This window comes from Nipponia nippon, unplaced genomic scaffold, assembly GCF_047370975.1.
Source record: "Nipponia nippon isolate SJK-2023a ecotype South Korea unplaced genomic scaffold, ASM4737097v1 scaffold_18, whole genome shotgun sequence".
In the NCBI taxonomy this organism is placed as follows: Eukaryota; Metazoa; Chordata; class Aves; order Pelecaniformes; family Threskiornithidae; genus Nipponia; species Nipponia nippon.
This window is the reverse complement of record NW_028262334.1, coordinates 6,010,276-6,033,169: the sequence shown is the minus strand read 5'-3', so window position 1 is coordinate 6,033,169 and position 22,894 is coordinate 6,010,276. Positions and strand designations below refer to the sequence as shown.

The window sequence follows — 22,894 nt, the reverse complement described above, 5'->3', positions numbered from 1 at the left end:
CTTGGCAGATCTCTCCAAAGCCGCCACTAATTTTGAAATGTACTGAGGCCTTGAGTCTAGTGAAATGTAATGCTGCTTTTATATATAATTGCATTTGTTGAACCAGTGTGGACGCTAATAAGCAAGGCATAAAAAAGGTGTGTTATAGGTCTCACCTTGGAGCTATGTGCGAAGATACTGGATCTTCCACTCTGGATTAAAGACTATAATTAAATTTTTTAAAAGTGGGCAGGGGAGATAATTTTAAAATAATTTTGGATTCCAAAGTTAAATGACCAAGATGGGCATCAAGGAGAGCAGCTGATGTCTGAAGCATGGATCATAAAGCAGCAAAATGTTGCATCTTTAATGTGAATGTGAAAATAATAACTTAGCCTGGTAAAGTATTACTTCTTGGGGAGACTCACTCTAGAAGTACCTTTTAGACCAGTTTCTCAACGTGTTTGGGCTGGTGGTTCCTTGCTTGAACCTTTTAAATGCATTGCATTTGCTAGAAAAATAAATATAAGCACTGTATCAGTGGCAGACATAAATGTGTGTGTATATATATACACACAAAATATATATAGTATATATAAGTATATATATATAAGTGTGTGTGTATATATATATATAAAAGTGTATATATATGAGAGATTTATTAGATCTGTATTTCAGAAGCTGAACAAAAGCATGCAATCATGAAAGGAAAAAACGGGTGGAGTTAGAGGAGTAAGATTTTTACTCTTCAGCACCTCATAGCCCCTTTGATTGCTTCTACCCAGGACTATGATCACGGCCTGGAAAATGTTGTTGTAGGCCCTGTGATAGGCACTCTGTAGAAGACAGAATGAAGGCTGTTTATACGTATTCTGCGTGTTCCCTTTTGCAGAGGGGTGGATCTCGCAGGACCAGAGTCAATGACTGGATTATCTCTTTGTTCAGCTCAATTTTGCCTAACTGTAATTGGGCTAGTTGTGCACAGAGTATTGAGCTAGGTCTCGGGCACAGCATACGCCTCCTGCATGGCCACATACATCCACGGGAGCAAGGACTTCCCTTGGGCTCGTGTGTGGTCATCGTGGGGGCAAAGCCCTATTGCCTTTGTTAAACAAAATTCTGGAACTCAAGGGAAGCTTTCTTGTATAGCACATACGCAGATACCTTGGTCTACATGGGTGCCTTTTGGGGATAAATAATTACTAAAAAAGACTTAACCTGAATTCAGCAAGTCAAATCCCGCATTATTTATGCACAAGTATAAATTTGCTGTTCATGTATATAAGGGTTTTTAAGTAGATAAATATTTGTAGGATGAGGAAGGAATTTTGCTGCAGGGTAGTGCGCTGAGCACAGTGCTTGACGTCATGAGTTGGTATTCTGGGATTACTTAATAGCAAATATTTGCAGCACTAGCCTTGTGATTTTTTAGTATGAAAATACTGGGTCTCATTCCCTGCTGATCGGTGTTATGTTTGTGTGACTCCTCCCGTTCAGCAAAACGTTTCTTTCATTTTCAGGAGGCGGTGATAGTGAAGTGATAGTGGCAGTGTTAACAGTCTGGGAAATTGTCATGTGAATGAAATACCTAAGGCTTTTTTTAGGAACGTTCAAGACTGGGCTTGATCTAAAGGCTTACGTCTGAGCGTCATGGTGTAAGAGTCAAATTCCGATAGCACTGCCAGTCCTGGGCAAACCAAGGATATGGGTTCAACACATCACTTCCATGTGTACCGAAGTGTTATTTAATTGAGGCCTTTCTACTTGGTTTTCCTACCCATAAAATGACTATTATGTTATATTTCTCCTATTTTTTTCTTTTGTCAGTTAAGACAACAATCATCGCTTTCTGCAGCTGTCTCGTACAGCGTAGTCTGAGCCTTAGATGGATCCTGTAGAAACTTTACCAATTAATAACAATCATTTGTGGCTGTATGCCTGCTTTCCTCTTTTGCAATTTTATCACGCTTGTATGTGAGTTATGTTGTATTTATTGTTATTTTTATGCTGAGGACAATAAAAACCAGCAGGTAGAGAAACCCAGGTTGACAACGTATTTGCAGTGTTCTATTAGACTTCGTACTGTCAGTAAAACTGTTTTCTTAGCCCTGCAATTCAGTCCCACCTGCATAGTAACTGTGGGTTTTCTGCTGTTGCCTCATGACTGGGCTACTTCAAAAGTACTTGATGTTTACTGACTACTGTGTTGAATAATTTATTGAATGATTATTAGGCTGGATGTAATAAAGTCAGTGTTAATTTACCATTCCCCCCTTAGCATAATGTGGTAAATGATCACTGGATTTACTGTGTCAAGAGATGCTCAGAATGATGGTTCTGAACTGAAATGCTGGCTTGGTGGGAAATTATGTTTTAATTTATATTATATTAAAAGATTTGCTAATTTTTACCCACTTTTGAATGGTTTGAGTTATTTGGGGAAAGTGCTATCAACAGCTGGAAAATTGTATCGTGAATAATTTACTTGGAAATAGCAAAAAAAAGCCAAATAAATAATTCAGTAAATATTTCTCAACCAGCACTGCTGATGTCATGCTCCAGAGAGATGGGTCAATTTTTTTTAAATAACTTTATTACATGATTAGCAGACTTGTTTTTTTGTGATTTTTCTTGCTAGTTGGTTCACTTCATATGCTGATTCCTGAAGAAAAATGACTTTTCAGCCTACCCATCACTGAATTTTTAATAATAAGATGACAATGAATAAAATTAAATTTTAATGTACTGCTGTATGTATCACCTTACCTTGATATATCAATGGTGAATAATGATCTTTGCTGTAATGCAGTAGGCTAGATTCTACAGATAGTGGTTTTTTAGAATCCCCTCTCTGACCTTGGGAAGGTCAGAGCCCCAAGCCGCATGCCTCACTTTCCTGTCTAAAGTATTTCTTCCTTTTTGGTATTTTTTTAGACCAGGAGCAGGGACTCATACATATAGTATGTATTTACTCGTTCGCTGGCAACATATGGTGGAGGTATTGCACCATATTGTTTAGTTTTGTTTTAATAAAATTCTAACTTTTGGAGTAAACTCAGGCATTTTATTTTTAACGGCAAAGGAGGGGTGGGAATCCTGCTAGCCTTGCCAGCTAGATCCATACCTACTGAATGGATTTGGGAGATCAAGCATTGGATATGCTGAGCTCACATTCTGGAGCCGAGCCAGCTCCTCGGCTGGCGAAAGGCAATATCATGCAGTTAACTTGTTATGTTTAATGTCAAATCTTGTAATATTTGCCTTTTACCTTAAATCCTAGTTGTAGGAATAAAATAGTTCACTGAAATTCTGCAATTCTTATCCTCTATAAAAGTTTTTCCCCAAAAGCTGGAAAATATTCATTGATTGCGCTCTGGCTCAGAAACCAGAAGGAAAAGACGATCAGATGCCTTAAAATAAAGAATATCTCTTTGCCTGTAAGATTATTTTGAGGGGGTTTAGCTTACAGTTTTTGTACATGTGAGACTGGTAAAAAAACCGCCAGCCCGGAGATGTAAAGCTTCCAAAGATTGCACATCAGTAGTGGAACGCTTTTCTCAGCTTTGTGTTCCCACACTGTATTGAAGAGTTCAAGTCTTGCCTGAAGCAGACGTGTTTCTGTGCATAGTTTGCGGGTAGACCTGCACAGGAAACCTAAAGGTAGCATGTTTTGATTGCTGAAGTTAAAAATAAAATACACAAAAAAAACCCCACATAAAAAAGAGATTAAATGTGGATGTGAAGTTTATACCCATCATCATCTCTTGCAGAAGGATTTTTAAATCCCCCCTGGCTGAATTGGAAGACGTTATCAGCATTTCCAAAGCAATGGCTTACTGTGGGGTGATGAGCACCAAAGAAAAGCCCAAATAAATGAGCCTACCGTAACACAGAGCGTTCCTTTCTCATTCTGTGCTTTTTATTCCTCAGATGTCGGTATTATGGTCTCCTTGTCAGTGATCCCACATTTTTTACTTACACATCCTATACACGTAATTTCTAGGATGCTATCAAACATGCCAAGCAGTAGTTTATTGCATTGCAAGTACCTGTTTATGCAGAAGAGAGGTGATCTCTGTCTCTCTGGGAAATACAGAGAGGAATGCAAATGTGTCCCCCTGCCACAACAGTTTGACTCTCATGTAAAGGCTTTTTAAAACAAAAAAAACCTCCCCACAAATAAAATGATGCTCTTTCCTGAAACGAGAGTGGTGGGTATTGTTAAGAATTCAGCAAAGAGTAGACAGGCAACCTTTTCTTGGTGAAGATAAACTAAAATATTATCAGGATCCTTTCCTGACTTCTTTAAATATAGGTGGAAAGACTGACTCAACTGAGAAGGAAGTTTGAAACTGTATTTTCTTTTTTTGGCTATTGTCTACACTAGCTCCGTTTCCCATTTATCTGGATTTTTTTAGGTGTTTGTCACAAAGCACCTATACACTTCAAGCCTCATTGTTTATTTTTCTATCGTTCTCCTTTTATCTACATTTCACAGAAGTTCGTTTTCTACTTTTCTATCTCTCACGTCCTTCTGTAACAGGTCATTTTTCTTTTTCTCCCTGTGATTTTTTTTTTTCTTGATTTCTTCTCGTTTCTTCTTCCTTTTTTTCCCCATCCAAAATCTATTTAGGTGGCAAGACAATATGTTACTCAGTTGCGTGCTCTCAGTAGCATTGCAAAATGGATAAAGTCCACAGACTTCTGGCCCTGCTAGGGATATGCTGCTATAGAGGATGGTAAGTGCAATGCCTGTGCGCTGTAGTGGAGCTCCAGGGTTGGAGAGAGATGATTAAGCAGAAGGGAAGGAGGTACAAAAAAGCAGATATACCGAAGGAAAGGCTGCTTCTCTAGTGGTCCTTTGAAGTACCTTTGACCTCCTCATGTTTCGTTATGAAACAAGCACCCTTTAGTGATAGTATTAGGAGTAATGGCTTGTGATTCCAAAAGGGATGGGCAAAAAAGGTTTATAAAACTGCTCATAGTGAAATTGTTTAAATTCTGAAGAAAATAGCATAGAAAAAACTTTTCAAAAAAACTATATCAGAAACTAATTGTTTTGGAAAACTGTGGAGTTCTGTTACCAAATGGCAGTGCCTTGTTTTCACTGCTCTTTGTTATGCCTTTATTCTACATCTCATATTGTTTTATATTATTTCCTACCACACACGGAAGAAGTTACATTTAACACATATTGCCACTGGTGGCTCTGTGCAGTGGCAGAACAGGTGACAGCAAGCCTTAAAACCTTTTTGCAGCCCAACTGATAGAGCTGGAAATAGCTAGCATGGTGTTTTTATCTGGTATGACAACATAGCATATTATCTTACTTTTATCCAAAGATTTCTACTTATTTTTAAATCACTTTATTTCTGAAATAGTGGTTATACACCACTTTGTGTGTATAAATCATCTTATACACTTTGCGGTATATAAATCATCTTATCCCTCTTTTTATGGGAAAGTAATTTTCAGTTTAATTTTCTCTCCTGTAAAATGAGGATAATGGTTTTCACAAACTCCCTCAGGTCTCACGAGGTCAGCTGTGCTGCTGTCTCCCCTCTCTTATGCTAGAAAGTTTTTCCAGTTATCCCTGGAAACATTTCTTCCTTTTCTGAGCACTGCTTTTCCACCTCTCAGCCTGGCCTGTGCAGCGTTTCAGGCCACAGACTCTTTCAATACCCTGCAAGAGATGTGCTGGAGACCTAAATACATGTGTGGAGGTAGAAAAGAATAAAGATTACCTTCTTTCTCTCTTCTCCCCAAGGCTCTTTCATTAACATTCCTATGATACATCTTATTTAGCATATTCATGGCTTTAGGCTTCTTGTGTCCATTATAGCCTTCTAAAGATAGTGATAAAACTTTATATGTTGTATTACAAGAAACATTACATGCCCAGTCGTTTTAGTAAGTTCAGAACAAATCTTGTTTTGTGAGCATTATATAAAGATTGAAGCTGATACCACAGCTAGTGAAATCAGGAATGGGATACTTGAATTGACTAACACTGCCAACATCCAGTAGCTATTCTTGGATTTACAGGGTCTCTTCTTGCAAATTGTGTCTTGCAGGGCATACCATCCCTAGAGACCCAGGAGAGCGGATGGTTCTTTCTCTAAAGAAACCTGACACAGTGGCACAGGTGTTAGCAGTTGGCCGGGGGCCTTGACACCAGCCTCTCAGACTTAAAAGGACTCCTGGGCCGAAAGGGCAGAAGAGAGATTTTTTAAAAAAAAAAAAAAAAAAAAAATTGCCTCGGTCAGGGATGTGTCAGAAGAAGCAGGTGCAGAGTGGCTCTGTGGAGGTAGGAAATACTCCCCTAGAGACGGGACAGAGTTTCCCATTGCTCTTAATTTGTCAGAGCTGCTTGATCTTTTGTTAGACAGGAAATAAAAGGCAGATTAAGAAATGCAATACGAACGTGCCTGGGCTGTCCTGGCTGAAGGGAGGAAAGACCAGACTATACTCCATTCCAATTAACTTTTCTTTTTTTTTCTGTCTTCCTTGTTTTCAGATTGGGCTGAGACCCTTTAAAATGTGTCTACACGGCACACAGCTCAGCAGGGCTCTGTTCACAAGGAGAGCTTATTGGCACCACATTGAACTCCATTACAGTTTAACTCTCAGCTATAAACAACAAAACCCCATGTGAAGGATTTGGCTTTAAATTAGCACCAAGAACTGTTTCGCTTTGACCGCTCTTCAACTCAGCTTGGATTGCTGTTGTGAACCTTTGGGTTTGTCCATCCCAAACTTTCTAATCATGTAGCCTCCCCTATTGTAACTGATACTGTTGCTGTACTCTTGATAGCAATGCTGGTTTTAACGTTAGCAAAGACAAGCTGCCAACATGCTGTTGCGTTATAGTGACCATAAAGTGTATGCCTACCTTGAGGAGGATTAGGCAGTGCATCGTTTCCAGTAGCAATGGCTGACTACCCAGCAGAAATATTCCTATTGTACCAAGCAGCCTTGACTTTAAAAGAAAAGCCACAAATATTTTTGTGTGACTGAACCCTGGTAATGAATACTATTTGTCCAAATTTCTTCATTTACATTTTTTAACTGTAATTTCTGAAGGGTAACTTTTTCACTTACTTCTCTATTGAAAGATTTCAATTGCTAAATACTGCTTAGAAAGGCTGTAAATTGGGGGCACAGATCCATGGGACTTGCACATGGAAGGATCATCGTAGTAAGTGATGAGTAAAGTAATTAAACAAAAGGTCCTGGCCTGGTGCTGACAGCCTGGATCTGATCATAGGTCATGCAATACTTTCACATTTTTTTTATATACCTTTAGTAGCAGTAATGAGATTCTTATTGATTTTGGAGGTGCTTTGTAATCTTGTCATTTGGAGGTGTTTAGTATTTCTAAGAACTAGTTCAAATAATTTCTATCAAAATCACATTTAGTAGCAAAGTGGGTTTGTTTTGGTTTTTTTTTTTTTCTACAAGAAATTCTTAATTAAAATACATGCTTTAAAGGAGAAATTAAAAGAAAATGTTTCCATTATTTTGAGATTACTGTAGTTGTGCCATATGGGAGCTGTAGTTCAAGAATATAAGGACCATGCTCCACTTCTCTCTCCCCATCTTTTCCTCCCTTCTTTGTTTTCCTGTATCCTAATCATTTCTCTCCTTTTCTCCTAATCCCCAACATACCTCGAAAAGATTAACCTGATTGCCTTTTTTGACAATCCCTTGGGTTTTCGGTGGTGTTCTGCCCTGCAGTCCCCTCCGGTGCAGCTGTTACGGGACACGTTTCTGGTGACAGCACCAGTTCTGCAAAGCCGGTGACTGGTAGTAGCAGGCATCAATGCAATAATAAAGAAAGGCACCCTGAATAGAAGCACAAAACCAAGGTTCGTTATATGAAGATTCAATTAGTTCTTTAAACACAGAAACTGTGATAGAACATACTGTACAAAACAGGATCACTGCCAAGTATTTATAGGCAATGCATTGCCTATTCCTGCTCCTACAATTAAGGTAACTGAGTTTCAATAGCCACAGCTGCATAAAGCAGCTTTCTGATCCTACCTAGGTCAGCATGAAATTCAGCTGCATTCAGTGCTAGTTTAGAAATTGTGCGCTTTTTTTTTTTTTCCCTGACATGAAGAAATGAGAAATTGAATACAATGTGTTCCATTTTGGAAACACAGAGGCTCCTTTTAAATTCCAACCAGGATAGCAAGAACTCAATGCATCCATTAAAATCTGAACCTTGAAGATGGTCAGATTAAACTCTTCAAGCAGTAGCTTTGGATAAGGCACTGCATTTAGCCAGCATGATAAAAATCTCTGAGTATTTTGGGAAGAATCCCAAACTGTGGCTGTTGTCATAACTGGTCTTCATAAAAAATATGCCTGGCTTTAGCTCTTTTTCCACATCAGCTGGGAGAACCTCCTGGGTTTTCGGCACATTCTGCAGTTCTCTAATTAGCTGCTGAAATGTTTCCTCTGTCTTCTAGTTGCACTCTCCAACGTAACACTTCAGTGCTATGCCATTCTTTCTCTCCTTGAGTATTATCCCACTGAAAGAAATTCTGCTCTTTCCCCTGCACGCAAACTCTGAAGACCTGTTCAGCCTTCAGTGCTTCAGAAGTAAAAGCACTGTCATTCTCAATATCCCCCAGCTTTCTGCACTGCTAAGAAATTCTGCGTTCCTCAACAACTTTACAATAAATTGAATATTTTCTTGTCTCTCCAAATGCCACTGAACTATGGAGCTCACCTTGCCAAGGTACACAATAGGAACTTCACTGCATTGCTTTCTATAAAGTAGCTGATTTTATAAGAAGCTTTGCAGGAATTGCGCCAATGAGCCCCTTTCCAATTTTCTCTCTTCACATTTCTGCTTTATGGTAGTCACTTAAATGAACCATGTAACCTTAGGAAGGACAGCATGTAAAGACAAAGTAATATATCAGTAGCCCCAGTGTTGCCAGAGTATCCTGGAGAATCACATCTAGTAACTCTTTCGTCTTTTCTAGTGCTTTTTACTTAAGGATCCTGGCAGGATTGGCCAACGTTAAAAATCCAGTTTTGTAACTCTCCTCTCCCGCAACAAGCTAAATTATCTGTAATTCCTAGTTTAGCAAAGGACGAAAAGAGCTTCGGACAGACATTCACAGCAAGGTAGCAATATAGCCAAAAATTAATTCTAAGTTTTCCAGTCCTCTGCTCCCTGCAGCCCTGGTTCACGGACCTCATCCTGAGCTTTGAACTCTCTTCCATGCCTCCCTTTTTAAAAAGCAGAAAATACTTCTAATGCAGTAATTTCCCATTTCAAGGAGTGATTCCCTTTAGAATTGCTCATGTGTTGCTTTACCAGGGAGGAAATACAATGTGCTCGTTAAAGGGAGAGCCTTGGAGTCAGGATTTTTAGGCTGTAGCTTTAGCCTTAGCTTTACCTTGATTTGTTTTTGTTTCTTCACCTGTAAAATGGAGCAGTGCTTAGTGATCCGTGTTACAGAGTGTTACTAAGCCACTTGAATATATGGGAAATACCCTGAAATCTTAAGACAAGAGCAAATGATTAATTCATTATTAAATCCATCATCCCACCGAATCCTCTCTTTGGAAGAGCCTTAATCCAATGTTTCATTAATATAAAAGCAATTATATTGCTGGGTTATCAGTCATGTGAATGGAACCTTTCTTTTTCTTTCTTTCTTGCAGTGCGGATGGTCCCTCGTCTGAAATCATGCAGATTGATTTTGAAATTGAAGACCTAACTGACCTACCGGGGACCCAGCTCATCACATGGCAAGTAGAATATCCTGGAGATACAACGTCTGATCTAGGAATCTCCAAGATCTACGTAAGCCAGAAGGACCTGGTAGGAGTTCTCCCTTTGGCTATGGTAAGAAATTGTCATTCTGCAAGTTTTTAATATTGCTTTACAACTCTAGTGTCTGACAGATGGAAATGATCTGCTGAAGGGGATAGGGGAACAGAAAGTTTCAGCATGTTGAGAAACAGATATTAACTTCTGAAGTTTGCTTTGTTCAGCAGTGAGACCACATGAGGGGAAACCATAGCTTCCCATGGAGGGCCCAGTCATGTTCTCTTTGACCAATACACTGACTTCTTGGAGGCAGAAGCTGAGCTCAGGGCATTTCCAGTATTCAGAACTCACTCTTGTTGTATGAAGTGGTATACTTGGATACTCAGTTCAATGTGGTATAAGTCTTGAATCACAAATACTCTTACATTGGGGCTAGTGTTTAAGGACTCCCTGAATCACAGTTTTTTCAGTTTTTGAATTCTGACTCCATATTCATTTAAGAGTGAGAAGAGAAATGGAAGTCATGGCATGACTTCTGAGTAATTTTTAATTACCTGGGGAACACAAAATACAGTACATAGCCAACTGTCTGTTCTACGTAAATGCGTTCAAATGGGTTGCCTCACTATCACGGTGCAAACTATAGGCCTTGAAAAATACCTGATTCTTTAGCCTTGGTCTTACCTAAACAAACTGTTAGATATCCAAATTCCAGCTGCAAACAGAAATTCTGTGCGTTTCCTCTTCTCTCCCCTTCACGTTTCTTCATTGTTAGAGCTGAAGTATACTTGTCTAAGGTCTGGCTGTGCCCCATTTTTATTCTTAGACAATCTATTAGAAAACATTGACACGTTGTTTAGCACTGAGAGAAAAACAAAAATCAATCTCAGAGCATTTAAAAAAATGTAACCTGGATGTTTGCTTAGTGATAGCCAGTTAATTATGCCATAATTGAAGGCTGAAGGTGTTATCCACACTTCCAGACTCACAGAACTGATAACAGCTATTATTGTTATTTACCAAGTTTAGAACTACTCAGATGTCATGATTCTTCATTTCACCAAAAATATTTCTTTCTTTTGTAATGGCTCATGGTTTCATTACCAAGGTGTATATCACAGTTGAAACAGCTCTCTCCATCTGGAATTGTGGCCACCTAACAAATCAGAGTTGTATATCTAATCTTTTTGTTTTGCATGACTGTTTTCATGGGCTAGTTCCTGCTGTTGAACAGTGGGTGATCTCTTCTGGTTTGTCGATAGGAGAAGAGGCTTTCAGGTCTGTACATGGGACCTGATGTGCAGTCACACGAGTTCTGGAGTATTGAGGGTTAAGGCTGTAGAGGTGATCTGATTTATATAATCTGAGATGTTGGGGGTTTTATTTGCTCCGTCTCTTAATGAAAAGATAATAGATTTCTTTCCTAGTGGTTCCAATGGTTGCAGAAAACACTAGTTCTTCTTATACGTGCCCATGATCGCTTTAGTATCAAGTGATATAGTCGCAAAAAATAGTTTGTAAGAACAAAGATAGATTCTCTTGGCAGTTGCTACAAATCAACTCACTCTCTTCATTTCCATTAAAAGATGAAAAAAAAGCCCGTTTTCCAGAAGCACAAAATTCTATGCTCAGAGGTCATATGAAGTCTATAAAGTTATCAGTAGGTGGCATTTTACAAGGCAACAGGCATTGGGGTAACAGATAAGAGAGAAAGCAAAGATAAATGGCAGGGGTCCCCTAATTACTGATAGACTGCGAATAGTTTTAACCTTCTTTGCATTAGCTGGAGTGTCAGGGAAGAAACTCTGGGGTATTGCGAATCTCTAAATCTTTGTAGTACTTTGTGCTTAGGAAATGATGATTCAGGCGCAGACCTTTCAAGACATGTAACTGAGATTAGTTTGGCGCTTCAGATTTCCCTGTGATCTTAGCAAAGCTAGTTTGTAATTTACAAAATTAAAATAAAAAGATAAGTAAATTCTTCTCTTCCGTTTAGGAAGAACCACAATGAAAACAAAGTGTTATATTGTTTCTCTGTTTCTGGCGACTGGGGTTAATTTGGGTGAGTTTTGCTGGGCTTCTTAGCGGAACATGTAATTTCATGTTTAGAAGCACCAAACAGAAATGCTGTTGAATATTTCAATTACAGGTTAATTTTTCAAAAGAACAATTTTACTGCTTTAACATTAGGCAGAAGCTTTGTTTTTTAATAGACTAGCACATACCACCTCTGCACCAGGTTTGTTTTCTGTAGTCTTTTCTGCTAGCTATTACGGATTTGTAAATAGCAAAGCAGAAGATTGGCCAATTTAGAGCTTCCTCTTTTCTTTCTTTGACTTACAAAATGCTGCAATGGAAAGACTTAAATGTATATATCAGCATCAGGACACACTGGAAATGCCTACTTTCTGCTGAAGTTATTAGGACACTTGCTGCACTCACCTTATGTTTCTCCAGTGCATTTTTTTTTCTCCTGTGGCATATTAGCATTCCAGCTTCAGAGGCCCCTGCGGGGCCCTACACCAATAACGGAACGGCAACACAAGTCACAGTAGAGCACTCAAGGATATTGATGAGAAAAACTGTAGGGTGTATTTTATGGATGTGTGGGTACCATAAAGGCTGATATTTCTGACACTTTAATAACACCTTTTCTAATTTTAAAGTGTAACAGAGCCCCTCTTGATAAGCTGTGCATGGGACCCCAGTCAGCCCTTGTTAACAGAATGGCAATAGCATGGGAGAAGACATTTAATCTGAGAACATTGTAAGAACCTCTGAGCACCTGTTTGGATATTTGCAATGCACGATTCTTTCCCTTAAGCCCGGTGAAATGCAGGCAAAGATGTTTATCCAGGGTTATAAAAAATTATTGGCCTTTTACCACGATTGCTTTGTAGTCTCTCTTATAGCCATGTAGCAATGTCTCGCCTTGTTGACAGAAACTAAACCATCCACTAAACCCCGTGGAAGAGGCAGATGTTTGTATGGTATAATGTTCTTCCCCAGCAGTTTCCACTGTAATTTGTGCATTTCTTGCACGGGCACTTTTCAAAACTCTCCCCATTTCCCTGCCAGCTTTCGCACTGCAAGGTCTGTGTCTCCAGGTAGTGTGTGGCCAGGGAACTGGAAAAGAGTGGTCTTCAGAACACGTTGATCAGTACAGCAATTATAGAAACAGAGTGCTTTATTCTGGGTGGAGAATTCTGGACAAGAAATGCCAGAGGATTACTCCACGGTAATTATTGAAAATTTGGCCCTTTAAAAAAAAAAATCGTAAGTAAATAGTGAAGAAGTAAAAACCTTCTGTGTTGTTCTTTGTTGTGAACTAACACACAGATTATTTCTCTTTAAGTGTCATTCTCTTAATATTCACCTGTAATAGGGTACCCCTTGAGACAGAAACCGTAGCACGTCTTAAGACCTTTGAAATATGGTATTAAAAAGGCTTATGGTCCATTTGTTCATTAACTGTCTTGAACATGCTAAACTGCTGAGGTTTTTTGAGTTGAGGACCCGCGATGTAGTGTGACAGCCAGTGAGAATAATATCCCTGAATCTTCTAGAATATGACATTATTTTTTTATTGGCATCCTAAAGAAGCAGCTTCCAGTTCCTATTTGACTTCTTTCTGGTGTTTCTTCCCTATTTTATTTCACTCTCATTTTGTTAGGTGATGAATGGCATAGGTTTAATCACCCAAATTGTACATTTGCTGCTATTGATTATTGTTGCTTTTTAAGCATTCTGTCAGCTCTTTCATAATTATGGTGCTCACCTTTTGTTGAACCTTAATGATTAGGTGAGGATGAGAGGCAGACGAGCTCTGTAGCCATCTGTGTACGTACAAGATAATCCCTACTGAGAAAGGCAGAGGGCAAATATGACATGCTGGTAAATGGATAAGTTGAAATCTGTTCTGTAAATAATAATAATAAAAATCATGAATAATAAAATACCTGGGCTGGTTCTTAACTGAACCAGCTCTGAATCTGTAAATCACCTGTCTTACCTGCGTATGTGCCCTAAATCTGTTCTGTCTGTGTCCTCCCTGTATTCAATAATCTGATAAGGAATCAGGGCAAAACACCTGTGTGATAAATCTCATGGGGGAGATGTTGGTCCCAGGGTTGATAAATCCCTTATTAGAGTAGTCCTTTGACTAGAAAATATATTGTGTTAACTTTACTTTCTCCTAGAATACAGAAAAAATATGTGCAGGATGCTCCGTGTCCCTTCAGAAATTCTTGAAAAGGTTGCAGGTTCCTGACCTTCAATTTTTGATAAATTGTTGTCCGCATATGTGTTTTAAATTTATAAATCAGCAAGTCAATATTAGAGTCAGTCTGGCTCACACAAATGTAGTTGCCCTGATGTTCAAGGCATTATTAGGTTTAAAGATGTGGATGTGGACCAGATGTTTCAGGTGGTGGTAGGACATACGAGGCTGATGAAGAAGCCAGGTAGTTGGATGATGAGCACCCTTGTGTATAAAAAGTCTGTGAATCTGGATTGCTTTTTTGAGAGACTCCCCAGCCCTTAGAGATGAACTGATGTTGATGCCAGCTGTAACAGACTGCCTTGTATGATCTGTGCGACCAGGAAAGAGCAGAAAAGTTTTGCCTTCCAGAGCAAGAATGCTTGAGTACTGCAGAGTCATGGTAGCAGTGGCTGAGTAGTCCTGGATTACCTCATACCAATCATGATATTAATATTTTGGAGTCAATAATGCAGCTTTGTTGCTGCCCAGAGAATCTCAAGCTTGCTGGCAGGCAGGCCTGGCTGAATTAGCAGGTTTCACCTTAGCGGGGACTGGCAGGACAGGCTCCCTGCAGCCTTTATCAAACTCAGCTCCAGTCTGGGGCTTGGTGCGTTGTATGCCCATGTGTCTGTGGAGTGCCTGTCTTTCCTTCTTACTGTATACACTGGGACAGCTCTTAGGTATGACTGTAATTTAGTTATATAAATTAATTATAATTTAATAATTAACCTTATTATTAGAGAACTGAAATGGACAGGAAGAAAAGATGCGATTTGAAACTTGATTAATGGCACAGTGGTGAGGTTGCAGGCTGCTTGGCAGAGGCAAGAACTCCTAAGACAACCTTCCATCCCTTCCAGCCATATTTTAGCAGGCAAAGGTGGATGGTGAACAGTGAATTACAGACTTGTATCAGCAACCGAGCTTCCATTATCTCTCTGATTTTGGCCCGTTATTTATTATCCTTAAGCAGTGCAACATCGGCCTCCAAGACAGTCAAGTGAGGTGTGAGGCAGAGAGAGATTTAAATCAAGTGTAGAAAAAAACTCTGAGAAGAGACTCCTGATTTATGACAGGCTTAAACAGAGTCAGTGACCAAAGTCCAGCTCATTACTTTGCAGCAAACAGATTGTAGTGAAGGCAAAGAATTATTCCTGCTCATCTGACCCTACCGAGGAGTCCCAGCGTGGCCAGCTGTCCTTGCTCTCAGAAACACGCGGACACTCAGCTCTGTTCTTGCAGAGCAAAGCTGCTTTGGTGCAGATTGAACTGACCTATTTTTAAGCTGCAAATGAAGGTGGTTTAAAGAAACTTGGGTGAGCTATTAGGAAGAAGGATCACATTATCCTTCATCTCAGGTGACCTATGAGGTTAGTAACCTCCAGGAAAGGGTCACTGATAGTGTTGGAGCAAAATAACCTTTTAAACCAGCACAACCATTTTTGCAATACACAAGTGGAATATTTATTTTACAAGGTCAGGTTAATAAATTATCTGTAAAAAGCAAAAGTTGTCTTTATTTCTTGAGCAGAAATATTTTATAATGCATAGCATGTAACAAACTTCATATTTAAGGTGATACTTTGTTAAAAGGTCTGTTTTGGTGCATCCTAGCACAGTTATCACAGCAACATTGACTGTAAACCCATTCTCCCCTTGCAGATGAACATGCTCTTGTCCTCAGACCCATTAGAGCCATTTTGGCTTGTCAGAAGTTATATTTATGGCAGTCATATTAAATAAATTGTATCCAAAACCTGAATACCAGTTTAACATTATACCTTTTAGATAATTTATTGTTTCAACTTGCTCCTGATGTTCTTTATAAAAATTTAACAAAAATGTTGACAGGAAGTAAACTGTTCTACATACCATCAGCATGAGAAGCTGGATAAATAGACCAAATAAATAAGTAAAGTCAATTGCTGCAGCAAAGAGGCTATTATATAGGAAGCATCTCCATATTACAATTACTTCTAATAATTACAGGAATCGGCTGTCATGGTAGCGCCAGTCACTGCTGGGTCTTAAAATTGCTTAGGGTATTAATGCCCTTATAAATATATGTATCTGAAACATTTAATTTTTAGCTAGTGCTGGTTTTGTTCTGTTAGAGGCTGGATACGTAGCTCAGATTTAGCTACCAGAGTGCTCAGTGCTACTCAAACACATATTTAATTATAGCCTCACCCTGAAGAACTCAGAAGACAAACAGAGAAGACTAATAAAGATAAAAACATAAAGTATTGGTTCCTTCTTACGGAAGAGGGATGGGGATGGGCAGTGCGCTGACATTCCTCCTGAAGTCAACCAGATTGCCTTCTCCTAGACCTTGGCTCTTCTTCCCTAGTACAGAAAACGTGATGGGTGGTTCATGGTCCCTGGAGCACAGACCTAGTTGTGCAAGTTCCATCATTGCTGGAGCTTATGGTCCACATGTAGCTCTAAAGGTGGCGTGGCTGTCCCTGCATCTTCCTTAGGCTCCCCCTTCTGCTCCGGTGCTTTGCCACACCTCATGTTGGCAGAGTGCTGCTGTTTTCCCTCGGGAGCTGCTCAGGAGTATGACGGGGGCCCATGCTGGGCTAGTGGAATAGGATATTGGAGGCTGTTACAGCCTTCTCTCTGCCATCTTAAGCTGACAATTAGGACGCTTTTGGATGAAATGAACGCTTTTCTGTGGGAGAACTGAAACGTGAATCTCCATCTTGTCTGTATGACATAGGTGAATAAATTGGTTACAGGGAGGATCTGCTGTTGGCTGACTGGCCTGGGTTCTGCCTGGCAGCCGAGACGTGCAGGATCACATCAGCCAGAATCAGCTGCCCTACTCAACTTTAAGTGTGAATATTTCTAAACACTTCCACTGACAGTCAGCTTTATGAAAAAGACATCTAGATAGTAGTTAAAAGCTTTTACCTTCCTAATTCATAGCTTTTAAATTGCAATTATAATATTCGGCAAGTTTTCAAGTATTTAATTAAGATGTTACCCATTTCTGAAGAGGAACCTTTCAAATCAAAATTATATTAGTGAATCACGGATGAAATCTACTCATGCGAAAGGGAGAAACCTTTGGATCATTGTGATATTGCATGCAACCATTTTCTTTTTGTGAGTATATCTTATTGCTTCCTAAAATTAGGTAGGTCAAGGTCTTACAATTTCATCTCATAAAACAGACTTTCCATTTTCCCAGTAACATCTCTTGGCACCTACCAGTCCAGATTTTATTCGTCTCTCTTGGAAATATATACCCAAGATGACTACGGGATACCAGGTAATGTCCCTTGCCATCGTTGTCTAAGGGTTTATCCCCTGGAAATGGTTTTTCTCCATCTCAGATGATACATGCATGGGTTTGGTTCTAGTTGTTGTTGATTTTTGTTCAGTCGGTCGGGGTGGGTGGGGTGTAAAATGGTATACATTGACCCTTTGACTGAGTATTATATGCAGATCTTTCTTTTGCTGTGTTGTTTTAAGCTGAAGACCTCTTACCTGGTGGCTGACACTCTTGCTGTCAGTCCCCATGATTGGACTTCGCACTGTGTGTTACTGCATTTCATTCCATTTCTTTTTCCTGAATCTTTGTTTTTATCTGGTGGTTCTTATTCAATAGTTCAAACTCCTGTATTGACAATGGCTCCCAAACTGATACCATTAGCAAATTTCAGTAGTAGCCTGTTTCGTCTTGCTCCAGGGTCATTATTGACAGCAATAAAAAAAAAAAAAATCTGTCCCTAGGCTAATTCTGGAATATCGTTGTATCAGTTCCGAGGAACAGGTTGTCTTACTAACTGTCGATCTCACAGCTTTCCCTGGATCGCTCTTTGGATTGGTTCTCTGTGGTTCAGGCAACTTCGACGGGAAGGACTTTGTATTCAAAAGCTTGTTAATCAGTCTCTCTGCGATGCATGAGTCAGATTAGATTCTGTTTCACATGCTAATAACTGTAATGAGCCTCTGCAGTTAATAGAAGAAAATGTTTCATCCCGTAAACACATACTAATCTATTATGCTTCAGAAACTAATTGAATCACAGGTATCTGAAGCTGCGAGACATTTTTCCCATACAAAGATGTCAATTATTTATGCTTTTTCAGAGCGTGTGATATTGGCACCTGTCTGTGCCCAAGCGGTGGACCAGGCAGCTGAGTAGGCCAACTGGGTGTGACCGTTCTGGTGTTCCTACCTGACTGTGTGCAAGAAGTGAAGATACTCAGTTGCAAGGGGGCTAATGTATAGGGTTCATTTCCCAATTAGAATTACCTATTAAAAATGGCTTGGCTTGGTCTTCAACTTAGTATTATTATTACTGCTATGCTAAACATTGGCCTTGCTCTAGCAGGCTTCTATTGTCTAACTACCAACAGACAGACGCGTGAGTCACTAGCACATAGCATTTTGGTTTGTATACAGAGAATGAAATGAGAAAATAATACAAGCACTTGGCAGTCAAAGATGCCTATCTCCAGAATCCAACAAATACCATATTCTTTGGATTTTTCCTTCCACAATTAATGACGACCCTGGGGTTCTTAACACTTGAAATAACAAGCAGTAGCTCTTTCCCCTTATAATTAGACATTTCATTGACCTGTGGAGCATGCAATGAAACAGTAACTGTGTTCATTGCAACATCAGTGAAAACATTTTGCTACTTAGATTCCCAAGCATTGAAAACCATCAAGTAGGTCTTCCAGTTTAATGCAATTCTTTTTCTGCCAAAGGTTATTACAGGCTCATGGAAAAAGATCTTGATGATGATGTTGTTTAAGACAGGAGGTTAGAAATCTTGGGTTTGTATCTGGAGCTGCAGTTGCTAGCTGACTAATACCGTAATCACCTGTAATAACAGAAAGCAAGTCACCCAGTTTTTGTCTGAGTGGGGGAATGAGTAATGAGGGCTTCGACTGGCTGCTGGCAAAGCTGCTGACAGCCACACAATTTGATGTGGAACATTGAAAATTGGGTTCCCTGGAGAAGCAGGAACAAACACAAAGATATTTTTCTTATGAATTAAAGCCTAAGAAAAATAGCTTTGCATAACAGCTGCTGTTCTTTCTTAAATGCGAGTTACATATGTTTTTCTTGATTAGACACATGCAGTTGAACTGGGTTGAAACAAACCCAATCCTTCAGCCCCGACAGTCTTTCTGTGTTGCTCTGAAGCTGCATGATGCTATGAAATGTAGAAGGACCAGGAAAACATGGCAGATCTGAATTTAGAGCAAGTTTCACCCAGAACTTGTCCCTGCTTCAATAGACACAAGATTTAGAAGTCCTGGCCCATTTTCACACGGCTGTAAAGCCATTGGTATTAAAAATGTTATGAATTTAAAACAGAAATAATTTGGTGGTGAATCGAGTTTTCAGAGTGCAGATCTCATAAATATTTGATAATTTTCCTGCAGCCCAGGTTCAGCCAGCTGAAAGGGACCTCATTTTCAGTAGCAAGTGCTTTGTATGATTTTAAAGTCAGGATCTCTTAAGATGTCTCACACTGAGTGCCCAGAATCACCAGTCATCACTGAAAATATTGCACCACCTAATACGGATTATTTTTCCAATATTTTTATATCTTTATGTTAATCAGACTCAATTAATATTAAAGAAATTTCAAGGGTTTTTGTTAAGAAAAAAACAGAGATGGTGTTTGCTTGCTTTTATTGAAATACAGTCAGATTAGTTTTATAGAAAACAGATTACTGCCTTCTGTTCCTCTTTTGTTTTATGTCAAGTTTCACTCACGGGATTTTGTAACACAACACTGCTATACAGCGTAGTAGTAAACATTGCAAAACAACCTTTAATTCTGACGGCTAAATTGTATTTGAGATACAAAAGATCACAGAAACTTTTCTTCTATGCTCAGATTTGGCAAATCTGGTCACATCAGGATCCAGAGCTTACATTGATTTCAGAACATTCCTTCAAATAAATGTTCATTGAAGTGTCATGTGTCCCCCCGCTTTCTAATCAGCGAGTCTTTCTGAAGAGTTGTTAGAATCACAGAGCAGCTGAGGTTGAAGAGCGCCCCAACATTAGCTAGTCCAATGCCCTGCTCTGAGAGCCGCTTCCTCTGGGCTGTGTCCACTTGAGTCTTGAACACCTCCAGAGATGGAGATCCCACAATCTCTCTGGGAAAACTCTTTCAGTATTTGATCACCCTCATGGTAATTTGTTTTTCCATGTATCCAAATGGAGTTTCCCATGTTCTAACTTGTGTCCTGTGCCTCTCATCCTATTGCCGTACAGGCCTGAGGACAGTCTGGCTTCAGCTTCTCTGTATCTTCTGATCGGGTAGCTGTAGAAAGCAGTAAGGTCTCCCATTTGCCTTCTCTTCTTAAGACTGAACAGACCCAGCTCTCTCCGCCTCTCCGTGTACATTATGTGCTCCAGCCCTTGACCAGCTTGGTGGCCCTGCAGTAGCCTCGCTCCAGTGCATCAATACCCTTCGCTTGAGCTACAGCCTCCATTGGCTTCCCGCCTCTTAATTGATGTGGTTATGAAAAGATTTTTTTTCTGTTTGGCATAATGAAAAGGATGCTGCCTTAATTGGTTCCCTTCAGATTAGCGATTTGAATAAAACATAGCTGAAAAAGAAGCAGCAAATCTCTCCCTACTGAAATAGATCCATCACCACTGTGGTGCTGCTCGAGCAAAGCGGGCGGGTATCACTCTCTTCAGCTTCTTGACATTATTTTCAGATGTGTTTTGTGATTTTAAGGTACCATTTGGGGGTTGGGAGCTTCCCTTTTTTCTTGCTTTTCTTTTGAAAACTAAAGCTTTTGAAATTATTTATTTATAAGCCATGAAAATCTCCCCAAAATGGATTTTAACAAGTGTGTAATTGGATAATTTGACAACTGGTAAGCTGAAGCCCCAGAGATCAGGAATTACACTTCACTACAGAATAGTCATTCTTCATGTAGAATTAATTAGATTTCCTCTAGATTACAAGTAGTAAGAAGAGTAGTCAATTAAGAGAATTATTCTCTGACTTTTCCATCCTTCTTTTAATTGCCAGCCAGTGGTATTAAGAATTCCTTTTTCTATGTGAGGTGTCCTCAGAGGCAGGATGCCAGAAAGAGGATGAGGGACAAGGGATTGAACCCTGCCCAGGGTTCAGAAGAAATGACCCCTGGCTTTGTGTGCGACTTGACTCGCCTTCTGAGGGACTGGTTATCCATTGGGCCTGAAAGCTGCTGGGTTCATGGGAGGCAGACAGCAAAATGAGGACAGGTTCCTGGTCAGTTGAGGGTAATGTTTTTCAGCAGCATTGCTAAATCAAGTAACACTTACTCCTTTTCTCCCCTACCCCGCTTCTCACCTGGGTTAGTACTAATGCCTATGCAGCTGCTGCAGAGCTGGGCTGAAGACCTGAGTTTAGCTAAAAACAACCATTCTTTTTTTTTTTCTTGGGCCACTCTGAACCCAGCTCAGTTCCCCAGTTTGCTTTATCACCTGCCCATACAAAAGCAACAGCGGCACTAGCAAAGGAGTGGTTAAAAAAGTGGAGGCAGAAGTCACTTCAGGTAACGTGGCTCCTGAAATGACAGCTTCAGGTACGAATATTGGCAACAGCCTAAAAGATCTGGAGGGAAGCTTAAACTTTTGTCATGTGTGGGCATGGGCAGCTGGACAGGGTGGAAGAGCTCTCTGCTCTGGCCTGTCCTCTCCAAGGGCAGGGACTGGGGCACACAGCAAGGGAGGTGTTGCCTTTGTGGTGATTTTGTTATTTTTATTTTGCATTGCTTTGGGGCTGTGCAAAATGAATTTGACAAAGTGGATTTATGTGCAGGATGTTTCTGAACCTGAAAGCATATGTACAAGGTGATCTTTGATCTTGTACCTCCTCTTTCTCCTTCCTTTCACACTGGCTGTTGGAGTGGCTTTCTGTGTGGTGGGACAGCAGACAGCAAAGGAGGGGCTCAGAGGAAAATGATTTTGTTTAGGCAGGAAGGGATAGAGCAGAGCAGACTGTGATTCAGATGGATGTCTGAGTCATACATCGTACCTCCCGAGGCTCTTCTTGATGTAAGGCACCTTACACTGTGCCTAGGGAGAAATCTAGTCTGTGGACTATGCAGAGGGATATTTTCAGGTGCTACTAAGTGTTGTCTGGAGGAGCAACATGAACACATGGCCTCCAGAAGAGTGGTCTTATTCACCTTGGAAGAAGGACAGTAGAGACTTGCCTAAAGACAGATGACATGGACCCAAATCACCCAGAATTAAGATCTCAGAATTTAATGTTTACTGAATGCAGAGAAAATAAATATATAAGGGGATGTTTTTTCATTTTTATTGTGACCTTCAAAGAAGGGATGAGGGGAAAAAAAAGAAAAATAGGAAATCTGTATAGCTGAGATTTCAGAGTACCTAATGTTTTGTAATCACTGATGTCATTTCTAATTGTGAAGAGAATACAAAAACCAAACAACATCAAAATGTGAAAAGTGTTCGTTTAAAAAAGCTTGACATTTAAAGAGACTAAATTGTAGGCATATAAGAAATGTAAATGTGAAATAAAAAAAAAAATCAGGTTCTTTTTCATACCACTTAGTAGTAGTTCTATCATAAAATAACAGAATCACTACCCTGGAGTAGGATTCTGCAAAATTACTACCCTGGAGATACAGTAGTTACAGTTCAAAGTGACTTTTTTCTGCCATGCTAAACTTCTATTTCCTAAACCCGTCAGCTCCAAATAGTGTGAAAGGAAGTATTTAAACCACTCTATACCTTGCATGAAGATCAGTCCTGCTAATTTGAAAGTAAATTGCAGGACTTTCAAATGTTCAAACCAGCAGTAAAAACCAGTGATTGTTAAAAGATATAGAAAAGTAGTGCAGTTT

The 22,894-nt window shown here is 39.7% G+C and overlaps 1 protein-coding gene across 3 annotated transcripts in view; it reads left to right on the top strand.

The window, feature by feature from the left end:
- The window catches only part of TMEM132D (transmembrane protein 132D), a 279,666-nt gene that overhangs the window by 172,716 nt on the left and 84,056 nt on the right, over positions 1-22,894 (top strand). For all 3 annotated transcript variants that reach the window (XM_087754869.1, XM_009473096.2, XM_087754868.1), the window contains exon 4: positions 9,667-9,850. In XM_087754869.1, coding sequence (XP_087610995.1) covers positions 9,667-9,850 — 184 coding nt within the window. The remainder of the gene's footprint in view (positions 1-9,666; positions 9,851-22,894) is intronic.